The 15,144-nt window shown below is 36.8% G+C and overlaps 1 protein-coding gene across 1 annotated transcript; it reads left to right on the top strand.

The window, feature by feature from the left end:
- The first annotated feature begins 691 nt into the window (after positions 1-691).
- Positions 692-15,137, top strand: LOC127580869 (proline/serine-rich coiled-coil protein 1-like). The gene is made up of 8 exons (XM_052034830.1): positions 692-906; positions 3,100-3,159; positions 5,860-5,917; positions 6,950-7,556; positions 7,882-8,035; positions 8,350-8,694; positions 8,987-9,077; positions 13,864-15,137. Exons 2-8 carry the CDS (start codon positions 3,141-3,143, stop codon positions 13,865-13,867), a joined length of 1,278 nt encoding a protein of 425 aa, XP_051890790.1. The 5' UTR covers positions 692-906; positions 3,100-3,140; the 3' UTR covers positions 13,868-15,137.
- The last annotated feature ends 7 nt before the right edge of the window (positions 15,138-15,144 follow it).

The following is a 15,144-nucleotide window of genomic DNA, read 5'->3' as shown; positions in this document are numbered from 1 at the left end:
TTAGAGTACAATTAGTGTGGATGAGTGTTTGATTATTTGTGTTGACTCAGTAAACTGAAAGCCCTGTGTTTATAAAGTATGACTAATGAGAGTTGTTTAAGACCCTTCATCAGACCTGGGAAAGTAAGTTAACTTTATGGCAGAGAGGTTGGGAGAGGGGCATTTTACAGTCACCAATTAACCCGCAATCCATCTATCTCTGTGAAGTGAGAGGAAACTGGAAAACTTGGGCAAAACCCACACAGCTTTCCCTGATGCTGTCTGAGCTGCTGAGTTTCCAGTATGTTATTGCATATTATGACATTGCTATTTGTTGGGGTTGGCTGTGCAAATATTGGCTGCAGTTTTCACTATGACATATCATTAACCACACTTCAAAGGTATACTTTTGTGAAAAGTGCTCAATTGACTTTGAACGGCTCCAGCAAAGCCCTAAGAGGAACACCACACAAATCCTGACAACCAACTGCCAGTGGGACCATTTAAATCCTTGCCAACCTGATTGACGTGAACCTTGGCCAATCACCACTCGCTTTCTCGCTGATAAGCCAATCAAAAGTTAGCTGTTCACGCACACTTTCTTTACTCCATAAAGCCCATCGGCAAACAACCTCTAAGTGCGGATTTCAATTTATTATTGGCGTTAATTCGTATGTGATGTTTATAGAAGTAGAGTATTGTTAGTTCAAATAAGGAAAGGGAGGTAACCGTTGGGTTCTGACCCAATAAGAGGGGCGATCGGTAGTCACGTGATATTGATTTGAATATGGTCCCGCCCCTTCGCCGTGGTGTGTGGCGGAGATTAGAAAGTAAACAGGAGGAAGGGGTTTGGCTGCTGAGGACAATTGGTGTGTTGCAGGGAGCTGAGCGCGGTCTTCGAAGGGATCGGAACTTGTACTGAGTGCTGTGAGTTTACTTTGACTTTAGCGCGGGATGAAGAGCGGTGGGGCAGGGCCAACAACAACAATAACTTGCTGTGATGAAGCATCTTCAACACAGCCAAAAGCCCAGGAGCTCCCCAACAGTCCCTCCCCCCCCCCCCCCCCCCCCCCCAATTAAAGATATATTTTTTAAAAAGTCCTTCTTAAGGTGCTATTTAACTCTTACTACTTTGGCTACGTTCTTCGTATAGTTTGGTGTTAATGTTCATTATGTTCTGATGAAGTTCGTTGGGACTTCCTGCTAACGTTGAAGGCGCTATGTGGATGCAAGTTTCAGTTAAACTCTTGTGCATAACTGGGTAAATTAGTGCTTGTCTATTAGAGCATTTTTGTGCTGATCTGAGACTCGTGACTGCCCATCCGCAACACTGAATACCGTGCGTTGAAAAGGACCAAAGAAACAATTAAGTGCTAAGCACTTAAGTATTCTGTGGGGAGAGCGATAGGGCAAGGTCCTCGATGCAAAACATTAACCTCCTGTTTCTGTCTTCACTGATACTCGCTGAGTGTTTAGTGTTTGTATTCAGATTTCTAACATTTACAGTATGTTGTAAATGTTTGAAAATTAATATAGTGCAAATGTGCATTAGAAGGCTTCTGATGCAACCTTGGCAGATGTGGGGCTGAAAACATATTGTTATCCGGGAAATAATGATGATGTTTGTCATTGACAGTAATAGGTGGGTGCAAATTTGAAAGTGGTAATTTTCTTTCTTTCTGAAAGGAAAAGCTGTAATAAAAGAAGTAATGTGGTTGAGGACCATGTCAGTCTCAGACATCTGGTGCGCCTGACATAATTTATGTCAATTTCTGATCCTGATGATGTCAGCCTTGTTTTAGCTTCTTTTACTCTCACGCCAGAAAGTTGTGGATTGAAGTCCCATTTCACAGCCGGGCACACAAATCTTTGCTCAGCCGCCAGTGTAGCACTGAGTGATGTATTGTTGGACATATCCTTGGGATGGGATGATAACTGACTCCTTGTCAAATTGTAGAGTGGATGGGGGAGAAACGTCTAATGGATTAATTTAAAGAATAATTCAAGGAATAATTTATGTTAATGCTTTTGCCTCAATGTTACTAAAAATGGATTGTATTATCATTATCACATTACCTTTTGTGAGGGATTGATGTTCACAAATTGCTAACATTACAATAGAGTAGTTAATTGGCTCTAAGGCACTTTGAGATGTCCATACAGCAGGAACGATTTAATATTAATACAGGGCATTTTATTCTGGGTGCACAGGAATTATTAATTTGTACTGTAAAAGCAGTTTACTTGAGAGTGTAGAGATAGCCTTGACCTGGGCAATATTGCTTCACATTTAAAAATTTTCAGCAATTCTGAAGCAGTTTCACATTCTGTAACCTCTTGCATTTATTGGATCTTGTACTTGTGGATACATCAGATCAAAGATGTGTTTTTGGAGTGATAGCAAATAAATAAACTGAAGATCTGTTAAATCACAATTAATCTTGATATCTTGACATTTTATTTGTTGAAATACTTAAAAGTAATGTGGCATAAAATGAAAGTTATGGTCCAAATGCAGTGGAGTCAAATCTAACTTCAAAGGGAGGTGTAGTATGATTGCAACTTTGAACTTTTGGCACGGCTCAGTTGATTTGTTGAGCACAATGCTTTCAGCCTTTTAAATTTGAATTTAGTCTAGAGCTGAATACAAAAAAGACCAAATACTAGTAAATAAAAATATTTCATGTGGAGCCATATTTTTCAAATGCAGGTAATGTTTTGTGGGACCTTTCTGGGGGGGGGGGGAGGGGGAATACATGGGCTCCCCAGATTATGGAAGACCTGAGGGAAATCCAACTTTATGCAAATTCTCCTATAAATTTTTAAAGAATTGCTCAAGATAGTAGCAATAATAAAATGTTTTGTGGTATTCATTAGTAACTAGGTACAATATAAATTCCAATAGTTTAGTGATGGGTAGTGTTGGGGTGATTATTTTGATGAAATTAATTATAGGAAATGTATGCAGTCCGTTATGTGACCAGGGTTCTGTCTGCACTACAATTTATGGATTCATATTACACTGATTTATCAAATAAGCTATTCATAAAGATTTTAAAGTCAGACCTTGCAGGTTTTGTTTTTATTTGAATTAACTAACTAGATTTCTTTCTTCATCAGATCATTTTTTTGGGCTAACTGGAAACTCACTGAAGACTAGAATGAATCTGCCAACTGATGGTAACCACATGTTTACTCTCTCATGCTGAACCATACGATTTGCAGTAACAGTATCAGTTTCAATTCTGAACTGTGGTTCTGATTCCAATACAAAAACCTTTTACTTCCACCTCTATGACATCATGACTTCCCCCTGCCTCATCCCATTTGGTGAAATCCCCAACTATGTCTTTACATTAACTTCTTTTAAAAAATTGCTTGTGTCCTGTCCTATACTTCCCCTTGTTTATCACTTCTGTTCTGCTGGCCATTTGGTTTTCCATTGCTTCGTATTTAAAAATTTCATTCATGTGTTTAAATTCCTTATTATTCCTCTTTTTGGTCTTCCTTTTAAACACTGTCCCCTTGATCTAAATTTTGACATTTGCTTGAAATTTTCCCTTTTTTAATTTCATTATTTATTTTGCATTACCATACTTTGAGAATTTTTTTGAACATGGAAGTGCAATCTGAATTGTCACTTTACATAACTTGGGGAAATGTGAGCATGTTGATTTGGTCGAGTGTTGTACTTGATTAAATTTTAAAAATTACATCATTTTTTCATTTAGTTTATTGACTTCATAAAAATGAAAAGTTTTATGCTAAGAGCCACCCGGCACAGAAGTTGTAAACTACTGCATAGTATTTTTATATTTGTAATTGTAGCAAATGACATCCTGGGTTACATCTGTGCATCTTGTTTGGATTCTCCATGTTATAGAAGCAAACAATGCTGGGTTAGTTAGACATCCAGCCAATTAATACATTCCATTTATTTATTTTTTGTGGTATGACAGAAAGCTGTGTTTGGAACACAAGTGGCTGCAGATGCTGTAATCTGGAGCAAAAAACAAACTGGCTGGAAGGTGGTGATAGGAATTCACATGTCGTCCCGAAATCAATTTCCCTATCCGTCCGCTGTAAATAACACAGTGCCACGAGGTCGATTCGAACAAATACCTTTATTAGCAGTGCACCGCTAGGAGAATTCTCTTCAGCACTCACTAAGAGTCGCTCCCGAGTTCTCCCAGTACAAAGGGGTAGACAGAGATTTTTACAGGTATTGTCACGCATACTTTAATGAGTCAGGTGCCGGAGTTCTTGGTTGAGCAGGAAACGGACAAAGGGCTACTGCAGATGGACAAAGAGCAGCCTCACATCACAGGTTCAGCTAATCATTTTGCAATCGGGTGAGACAAAGGCAGGTATCACCTTCATTGTTTGAGACAGCCTTCCCATTTCCCATTAAGATTGACCATCATCTCCATAGTCAAGCATAATGGGAATCCAATTAAGTTCCAGACACAGCAATTACCATACAGCACCCAGCCCAGGAAAGCAGTGGTGTGGCTGTTCTGGCCTGAAGGACACTTTTTAAATCAGTATTTCAAGCAGCCATAATTCTCATCCGTTTTAAGATAACAATACAGTTCTAGTTTATTAATCCTACACCTCCTCACACAAATCTCACACACATCTGCAGCTTTTTGTCTCCCACTTATCACCTTCCAGCCTTTAAGTTTGCAATTTGCACGTGAAGTTGCTGCAGTACACAAAAGAGCTGGAGGAACTCAGCAGGTCAGGCAGCATCTATGGAGGGAAATGGACAGTCAATGTAAACTTGCTGACCCTGTTTCAGACATTTTGAGAGTAAATAATGTAGAAAACTCTTGAGGTGGGGGAGAGGGAATGGAAACTGCTTGACAGCACAATGAATCCATCATGCTATTTTTTAAAAAAAACTGCCATTTTATCTGTGCATGCATCAAGAAATGCAATTTGAGACAAAACAAAATAGACAAAATTTGTTGTTTCTTCTTTTTGTTTATTTATTTAAATTTTTCCCATATAAATTCCGTAAGTGTTAGCTTTACTCTGTATCTTGGATTTTTGGGTGGTGATTTGTAAATTCCATAAGGGTGACATTTCCGTAACCTGAACAGCTGTAACACGGATTGCCTGTACCAGTAAATTAGTACTGATATTGCTAGTGATATTCATATTCTGATAAATGGGGGAGAGGGGGATAAAAGTCAGTTTTCTACTACCAATATTGTGTGCAAGTTTGTCACTTTACATTTGCCTCTGAGGCAGGAGGTTGTTGATTGGAGTCCCACTGCTGATTTAAGTATGTCACCCCTGTTGCCATGTCATAAGAAAAACAAGGAATTCTCTGAGTCAACACTTTCCCTTCAATTCACCAATAATTTGTTTAGTTATTTCATTCATTTGCTCTTTATAGGTAATTGGTATGAACAGTTTGGGTATGTAGTTGCTTGTATTATAACAGTGACTATATAGTTTTCATAGTTAGACTTTAAAAACAGATTTATTTAGAGTATGTGTGTTCTACCAGCAAGGCCAACTTTTATTACACATCTCTAATTGCTCTTGAGAAAGTGCTGCTGAGCCACTGCCCTAAAATGTTGCATTTTTCTGGTGATGATAGTTCCACACTGTTGTTAGGTGGGTTATTTTCAGGATTTTGGGATGATGAAGCAACAGCAATATATTTCCAAGTCAGAATGGTGTGTTAATTGGGAAACCTGTAGGTGGAGGTGTTTGCATATGGATTCCATAAATTCAAGTTCATTTTTTCTTTGAGTCTAATGTTATCACAGTTTTGTAGACTGATGTGCAAAGTCTGAGTCTCCTGTGTCTGTTATCTTAAGTAATTTTGTAACACAAAAATAATTGGTTATTTTCTTTTACTGTTAGACGTTAACTTCATAACAGAAGAAACATTCGACTTTGGAATTAGTTTTCCAGCAGAAAGGTAAGGTGGTTTTAGCAAGTAGATGTATACAAGCAATGAATTATTTAATGCCAAGCATATTGTTGGTGCATTTTATTGTTTTGGGAGTAAGTTTTTGCCTGATAGTAGATCACATAATATTTGAATCAAGCTACATTTGTGCAGTGCATGTCTTTTTGTTTCAGTAGGAAGGTACACATTCACTACTTATGTCGTGACACCACTTTTCTTTATAATTGAAAATTAGAAGAGCATACATACACATGAAAATCAATGTACAGTCATGATTTTTATTTTGAAGATGCAAGTCTTCCCTTCAGAGTGCACTTTCTGCAAGTCAAACTTTTTCTCCAGGCATTGTGTGCTTTCCCTGAAACATTTCTGAATGATGGCCATGGAAGGTCTGCTTGTGTCTTTACCTTTATCCTCCTATTTTTCCTTTCATTAAGAATTTGCATGTATTGTGATATAACTCAAAAGCACAAATTCTCTGGACAAATGACGTGTCATTGCACATAGCCTGAATAGTAGAAACATGGGTATGTTACTCAACTGCACCAAACGCCCCAGTAAATTTGATCCAAGTTTGATTTGTTTTCCAACAGGGGTCACTGTATGCCAATCAAGGATAGGGGGGTAAAAGTCTTTCCTGCCTTGGACACTGGTTTACTTTAAAGGGGATAGTTTGATCATAAGTACAGAGAATAAGTATATAACAAATATACATCAGGTGATTCTGCAAATGTAAAAAGGAAAATACCATTTAATATGTTAGTTGTTTTCATTGTTGCATACCTGCAATATATAAAATAGATTTACTACTTTCAGATTTTGTTTGACTCCCTTTTTTCCTTTTATTGTTTGATTTTTTTTAAAAGCTCTGTTATATATGTATGGACATCTCTTTTGATGTATTTTTACCCCATTAAAGAATTGTTGGGTATTTGAATTTTTATTTGTGGGGATGAAGGATTTTTCTCAGTTCCTGGTCAAATAAATTATTCAGTGATTTGCTTTGACTTGTACTCAGTTGAAATTTTTATTTTTCTACAGCCAAGAATCATTGCTTGAAAGTGATACTGAAGAAGCTGTTATTGGTCCAGTCAGGCGGTCTGAAAGGTGTCTTGCTCTGGGAATTGATGTGAACAGTAATAATGGAAACCAGCAGAAAACAAATGAAGGAGTACAAAAGTGGAGTCCTCTAAGTGCAGAGAAGCTGGTAGAAATAGTGAAAGAAGCAAACCGGCTGGCAAATCAATTTGAAAGATGTGCTTTGAAGGAAAAGGAAACTGCTAAGAGACAGGGGAAAGAGGTCAGAAGCTGTGGTGACCGTTCAAAATTAGAAAAAGAATCCAAAGCCAAAATCAGACTTTTACAAGATGATAGAACATGGAAAAAAAGCCCTCGCAGTCCAAGGAGAGATACTTACTTTGTGTTAGATAGTCCAAACAAAGCTCTTCTTCCTTCTGTGGATCTTCAGGTTACAAATGAAAACTGTCCGATCAGTAAGAGCACAGAAACACATCCTGATGATGGACTGCAAACCACTGTCTGCAGACTTGAATTTACCAGTGAGTCTGAACAAATAACCTCTGATAAACCAATGAGAACAAAGGAAGGTAACCTATCTACAAACAGCAAGCAAGCTGCTGTTAAGAAGGTGCTATATTTCACTAATAGTTTTGAACAATACCTTTGATTGGACAGACTTGGAAATACAATACTCTTATCAGTAGAATTGCTAAAATAATAATCCCTACTGTCAGATTTTTCACCTGTCTTGCAATGAGAAAAGGGGTTTGTACTTATTTATGTTTCGTAAGAGCAGACTTGCTATTCCTCACTAAATGCTTGTTTTAATGCAATTTTTTCTGCTTTATTATTGTGTTTTGCCACAATATTACTTCACTGATTGAAAAGAATATAACTTCTTTGTTGTCTCATTAATCATACACACAAATTAATCTTCCCTTTGTTTTTTGTAGCAATCAGTACTTATCAGGCCATCAAGTCTGAAGCTTCCTTCAGCTTTTAATAGAAAAGGAAATGCACATTCATTATCTTCATCAAAGCCCTATGAGTATCCTTCTAAAAAGGATTTGCCCTTGCCTTCAACAGGGAATTTGAATCAATCCAGAGGTTAGTGCTCACGAAGCCATGCATATATTTCATACTTCATATTTTTTCTACAAAATGTTGGTTAATCTTACTATACTTAAGAAATAGTTGGTATTCATATCAGCTTTAAGTTCACCAATGAAGCACTCTGCATCCTTCAGTCATTTTGGTGTATCTTCATTCATTATTTCCATTTAATTATCTTTTTCCTGACTGTTTTTCCACATGTTTATATGCTTACAAAGTGCTTTAGAAGTGAATAAAATTGTTAATGCAGGTTGTCTGGCACAATCTTGGAGAATGGGGGAAAAAATGTTTTTTATTATTTTAAACAGGTGTGTCGCTGAACAACCCAGTAAATCTCTCCAGAGATTCTGGGAGAAGTAATGTCTTGCACAGCAAACCAAATAAAGGAAAACCATCAATGCTGTCAGAGAGGAAGATGTTGTCAGCTCCTTTTAAACCCACCACTGCCACAAATATTAAACTGCTTCCAAGTACCAACCGATCTGCTAGCACAGAGAACAGTAGTCGAGCACAAATGTCAAGCAGGCCAATTCCTCCTGGAAATCGTTTGCGGCCTGGATCGACCTTATCTGCTCGTGCTGGGATCAAAATCGAAAGAGGCAGTTCAGAGGTGCTTAAGGAGAAGGGATCAGCAAAGCAATTCCAAACTACAGGTAAGAGTTTGACTAATTTCACCACACAACAATTTTGACGTGGAATTAGGATTTTGCTTATTCAGGAATAAAAATGTTTTGAGATTTTTGTTTTGTCTTATATTAGCAGCTACATGGAAATTCATTTTCACAATTTCTGGATGAACCTGATTAAACTTAAAGCTCCAAAATGGTGTATATCATCTTGAGTAATTAGCTTCCATAACTTCAGTATAGAACAGAGAAAATCCTGTAATTTTTCTATTTTTGTTGTAGATAGCCCAATTCTAGTTTGCTTTTCTGTTTCTTTCAGTTACTTCTAAGCACCTGAATTCGAGTGCAGCAGATACAACAATCCAAAATACATCTCTGCCCAAGAAAGTGACTTCAAGTAATGTAAAAAGGTAATGGTTCCTAAATGTTTGCAAATTATATATTATGAATTTTGCATAGTTTTTTGTGTGAGAAACATTTGAAACTGCATTGCTTTGCAAGCAATACCTTCGAGGGCAATACTATCTGTATTCACAGATTGAAACTTGTTTGCATATAGCAAGATACCAGAAAGTACAGTAAAACTCTGATAATCTAGCACCCTTTGGGTTTTGTCATCAGACTAGCAGATTTTCCAGACTATTAAATGTTACTTTTAATAATATCCCAACAGACTTTTATTTCAGTTTGCTTTTATGTAACACACTGGTATAATACATTTTCCAGTGAACTCGGTGAGTTTAAAGGGAATGGAAAATATACAAGCCCTCCAGACCATGGCTCCACCACAAAACCACTCATATTCCTGACCCTTAGTGTTCTGGACACCGAGCCAGGTCCCCACTCTGGACCTCGGCCCTAGCCACATTCCGGACACCTAGTTCTGGGCGCATGTTATGCTAATACTGCAAACTAATGAGGGAGTCAGATGTCAAAGCATCAGGATTTCTGAACGATTGGATGTCAGGTATTCAGAGTTTGAAAACAAAAGATTGGTGAAGCTGTTGTGGAGATTTTGATATTGGACGGGGTATTGCTAAAATTCCATCCTCTTCAGTGAAATCCATGGGACCTTAATATCTTATTTAAGGTGGCTTGAGCCCTGTGTTAAGGGTTAAGGAAATTTGAAAGTGTCTGCCTTATGCTGAATGTAGTCCATTGTTTCAATTGACATTCAAAATGACTAATTCTATTGACTAGATAATTATGTAATAGCTCAATTAAGCAAAGTGTTCTCATGGGTTTCCTTGAGTTTTAAGTACAAAGCAAAATAGTTTCTCGTTGAAGAAACAAGAAATGTGGGTTTATTATAGTAGGATCAGAGTACCAATTACTATTGGGTATTGTAAAGGGAAGGTACACTAGCATTCAATTTATTCTGATAAAAATGGAAAATGCTGGAAACATCCAGCAGGGCAGGCAGCATCTATGGAAAGAGAAACAAAGTTTCAGGTCCAAAGGCCTCTGTCAGTGTGCTGAGTGTTTCTGGTATTTTTATTTCAGTTTCCCAACATTTGCAGTTTTTATTGGATTTTCAATTTATTGAGGCACTAAGTGAAGCGAAGCTGTGATTTTCCACACACTAATTGTATCTGTAGTTTAATGGAATGGGGAGAGGTGTTTGTACTGAAGGACATGCAAATTAGATTCCGAGTTATAACTGTTCTGGCAATCAGTCTTGATTGTTAATTGTTAGCCTTTTGGTATTCTTACAGGACATTACAGCACAGGAACAGGCCCTTTGTCCCACCATGTCTGCACTGACCATGATGCCAATTTAGACCAATCCCATCTGCCTGCATGTGGTCCATATCCCTCTATTCTCTGCCTATTCATGTCTGTCTAAATGCCTCTTAAATGTTGCTATCAAATCTGTTTGGCGCATTCCAGGCATCGATCACTCTCTGTATTTTCTTCTTTATATAAAAAAAACTTGCCTTACAAATCTCCTTTAAACTTTCCCCCTCCCACCTTAAACCTATAAACTGTCATATTTGACATTTCCACCCAGGGAAAAAGACTCCGACTTGCTAGCCTATCTACGTCTCTCGTAATTTTAGATATTTCTCTCAGGAAATATATAATGAGAGGCATAGATCCTTATAGTTTAGCATTATAGTTATAATTTCGGTAGACATTCATATATGACAAATATAAAATTTGTATAACTTAAAGCAATAAGTACTTCGTGCAAGTAAAGAAAACATATTAGTATTTGCATGGGCTATTATTTGTATCAGAAGGACAAAATCACCAAGAATTTAAATGGCCAATCTCGTAAGAACAATTATAGTGGGAAAGGTAAGACAACACAGTTATCAGAATTTTTCTCAGTCTCTACCATTGATTATGCTAGTTTCACCTGATCTTCATTAATTTATTTTTTTTAGCCTCTTGGTAGGCACACTGAAAACAATAAAGGGCCTCCCCGGCTTGGGAATGACCTGACTTACTGAAATCTGACTTTATGCAAATTCTCCCATATATTTTTCAAGCTAATAATGATAAAATGTTTCATGGTATTCATTAATGACTGGATACAGCATATACTCCATTAGTTTGATTATGGGTGGTGTTAGGATGATTATTCAATGAAATTAAAGAATTATATGTAGTGTGATGAGATGTGGGTTGCTGTAGGAAATAGTTGTTTCTGACTTGCAGAGAAATTGGCTTACGGATGGTTCTCAGAAACTGAACCCTTGCGTAACCTTGATCTCCTGTGCTAAGTCAAGACAAATCAGGAAGCTCATTCTCCAGAATTGCTCTGAGAAGTAACTGGCTTGATATTCTATTGCCCAGCCCAATGTTCTTGTGTATTATGTGATGTATTGCAAAAATGTACAACTCCATGCAGACCCTTTGTTATGTACAGTAGCCACTGGGTGTTCATAGTGACAGTAAACCTTGTGCAGGATTCACTTTGTCATCATAAGCAAAACTTCTGCATGCACATGACTGTGACAAGCATGGGCCTTGCATTACTGAAGTAAGTCTTGACTAGAAGAAGGTTGCAAGCAGTTTGAGTCATTTAAAGGGGCTGACTTGACTTGGGTTATTGTCATTGAGTTCAAGGGATCTATCTATCTTCCTGATAGTGTTGTCTTTCAAGTTTTCTTAGTTACTGATAGTAGCTACTGCTATGCATGTTTCAATCATCTCCTTGCACATTCACTCTTCAGCCAACATACTTACTCCAAACTGTTGGTAATCTGCATAGTGCAAACGTATGACTGAATAAAAGTTCTTTTTGCTTAAAGGCAGATTACCAGTGTGGCTCCAGCAAAAAATGGCTGTGATATTCTACATAGTCTAATGCAGGAAATGTGGTGAATGAAATTCTTTTCAAACCTTTATTTTATATAATGCAATATTATTTTGAACAACTTAAATAATTCCAAGTGTTTATGCACAGGAAAAGGTTTATTGGATGGACTTTAAGGTTCTTTATTAAAAAAAATATTGCCATCAGTTTGCATTTTTCATTAGTTCATAATCTCAAAGCCAATACCAATATGGTGTCTTTCCTTTTGATTGAGGTAGGAAGAAATAATGTAAAAGTTCCACTTGCTGAAAGTGTCCAGTCAATAAAATTCACTTGACAAATATGGGCGTAGAAATTGGATCGCATTGCAGTGAGTGTGAAGGGAGTTGTAATGTTTTATGTACTGTTTGGTCCTGTGCTTGCAGTTTGACCAGGTACTTCTAGTAATGATTCACCCTTGGGCAGATCTTTTGATTAGCATACTTTGATAATGTCATTTTGCATGTAACATTCTTTTTGGACAAGAAGTTAAAGGAACAACCATGTCTTAATCAATGTTACAGTGGGAGGCACTCTTGAAGAAATCCATCTAATTATCTTTGTATCCAGACCTGACCTCACATTGAACAAACCAAAAGTTTACCTCCCCAAAAAAATTCTGCTCTACCCCCTAGGCGTAACCCATACCCTTACCTCTGAGACATTCCCCACCACTTTGTTGTCGCTTTTTCTGGCGCTGGTTTTGATGCTGATACTACTAGATTCCAGCTCTTAAAATGTGCCAGTCCCAAGATCTTTGGTGCTATCCAACATTACAGTGATGGGCTTATGACTTAATGATTGTAGGATCATTGTGTTTCTTAGCTTGTTCTCCATTATAATGGTATTCTATATCTAGTCCATGAAGTAAAACATTCATATATCTTGCAGCCGACCTCCAAGGTGAATGAGAGCCCCACCTTGTATGTTGCGACAGGTGAATGCAGTAGAATGACTTAAAATATTGCGTAGTTCCATCAGTGCAATATTTCATATTTGGGCAATGATGTACACAGTTGTTAAAAAAAAATCTAATTATTAGTCTATACCTTCTTGGTATTGCTTTTTTCTGTTCTACCATTAAAAGCTTTCAAAGAAATGTATTCTATTGCCCTAAGGGAAATATTGGAGTATTAAAGATCTTGCCAAAGCTGATTTAAATCCAATCAGTCTTTTGTTTGTACAAGGAAGGGTGGTTTAAAAATGATGCCTCAGAGCAATATTAAAGGGGTAAATTGGCTTTCTAATTTCCTCTACATTATAAATAGTTCCCATAACAAATGTATTTTGATGGATGTGAAACATTATAGGATTGGGACAATACTTAGTTGAACAAAGAAAGATTAAAAATGGGAATAGACCCTTTATTTGCTGAATTTTAAGAAGAATCCCAAGGCATTTTATACATATTAGGAACAAGAGGATAGGTAGGGAAAGGGTAGGTCCACTCAAGGACAAAGGAGGGATTTGTGTGTGGAGCTGGGAGAGTGTATGCTGATGATCTAGGGCATATCAGTGTTAAGTAGAAAGAGGTGTTGGGTGTCTTGAAAAAATATTAAGGTGGATAAGTTCCTAGGACCTGATAGAATCTAACCTGTGATACTGAGGGAGGCAAGGGATGAGATTTTTAGGGTATTGACAGTGATCTTTGTATCCTCTATAGCCACAACTGTTTTTAACTGTTTCTGACTGTAATGTTTCTTCTATTAGTATGTAGGGACTGTATTAGACTTATTATGCTTGACCAATTAATTAATTCTGCAGTTTGGAAAATGTTCACAAAACCTGTTTGAATGCAACAGCACTGCCTTCATATTAAGCAAAATATGAACTGAATGAATATCTTCATGTCCAATGTAGTTTCTAAATACAGGTTTGACTTTCTTTTACAGATGATCACTTTTGAGGTTCATTGACTACCAGAGCAGTAGAGAATGATTTGTCTTGAAGGTACAAACAGACCTCTAACTTGGATGATGTTTTCTCCCTGCTAAGAAAAAATATACAAGGAAAATAGAAAATACATACTCGTTGTCAGCTTACAGGGTGATAAGTTTAAAATGTGAAAAATCAAGAAATTCTGCAAATAATTTTCAAAACGCTCCAGCATTCATAGAAAACAATACATAAATGAATGAGGCCACCATGCCCATTCAGTCTGGTTGCCTAATTTGTAGAGAAATTCAATTAGTTCTGCTCTCTGTTCTTTCTATGTATGCAACAAATTTAACTCCAATTGCATCAGTCTAAAGAGCTTGATTTTCCCCAAATTGAAATGTTATTGGATTAGAATTTCATATGGGGAAAAATGAACAGATACTCTCAGAAAGAGTTAATGACCATTTTCAACTAAATTCTGCTCTTAATCATGTTTCTTTTTATGTTAGAATTCTCTTTGCTGATTTTTTTTAAGCTAGTGTTGAATCTATATTAAGCAACTAATCTAAATCCTACCAACTCATGGAAAGAGTATTTCCTCATGTTCTTTAGACAGTCAGTCATTTGAAAGAGTTCAGTTGCCAGAGGTGAAAGGTTATATGTACTTTAGCTAAACTTGTGATTTCTAACATCTCTTTATTTGCTGCAGTGAGAATAACCACAGATTCTCCAGTCTATTAGTGTATTCCTTTATTTGTGGTGCTATTCTAGTAAATCTCTGTACCCTCACCAAAGGCTTAACATCTTTCCTTGAGTCTGATGCTCAGAATCAGCCTAAAACTGAGATACCAAGAGGGTTATGTACTTTAACTGAAGCTGGAAGAACTGACATGTTTGATATTGTAATTTCCTGATGAGAGGAAATGTATTGCCTCTGTGAAAACATATAAGTATGGATTTCAACCTCTTAAATTTCTCTATTCTAAACAAATCATACTAAAAACACTAAGTAGGTGACAGAATTTTACTACCTAATTTAATTAGTCAAGTTATTTCATGAACATGCTTTTTTTTTTACAAGGAAACTTTATATACATCTATTGTAGTGGTCCTTGTAAAACTTGGATACAGTTCTGTTAAAGTATTTACTTCTATTTTATTTTTAAACACTATGTTGCATTTCATTGTATGTACATCTTTCATCAATAAAAGCATTTTGCAGCAAATAGTTGTTATTCTTATTTTGTAAATATTTACGGAAAATCAAATTAACATGCAATTTCAAAAGCACTTAG

This window comes from Pristis pectinata, chromosome 20 (assembly GCF_009764475.1).
Source record: "Pristis pectinata isolate sPriPec2 chromosome 20, sPriPec2.1.pri, whole genome shotgun sequence".
NCBI lineage: Eukaryota > Metazoa > Chordata > Chondrichthyes > Rhinopristiformes > Pristidae > Pristis > Pristis pectinata.
The sequence above is the reverse complement of the archived record's forward strand: the minus strand, read 5'-3'. Positions and strand labels throughout refer to the sequence as shown.

Coding starts and splice junctions, on each gene's coding strand:
- LOC127580869 (XM_052034830.1), top strand. Junction 5,918..6,949: donor ATTAGTTTTCCAGCAGAAAG/GTAAGGTGGTTT, acceptor ATTTTTCTACAG/CCAAGAATCATTGCTTGAAA. Junction 8,036..8,349: donor GAATTTGAATCAATCCAGAG/GTTAGTGCTCAC, acceptor TATTTTAAACAG/GTGTGTCGCTGAACAACCCA.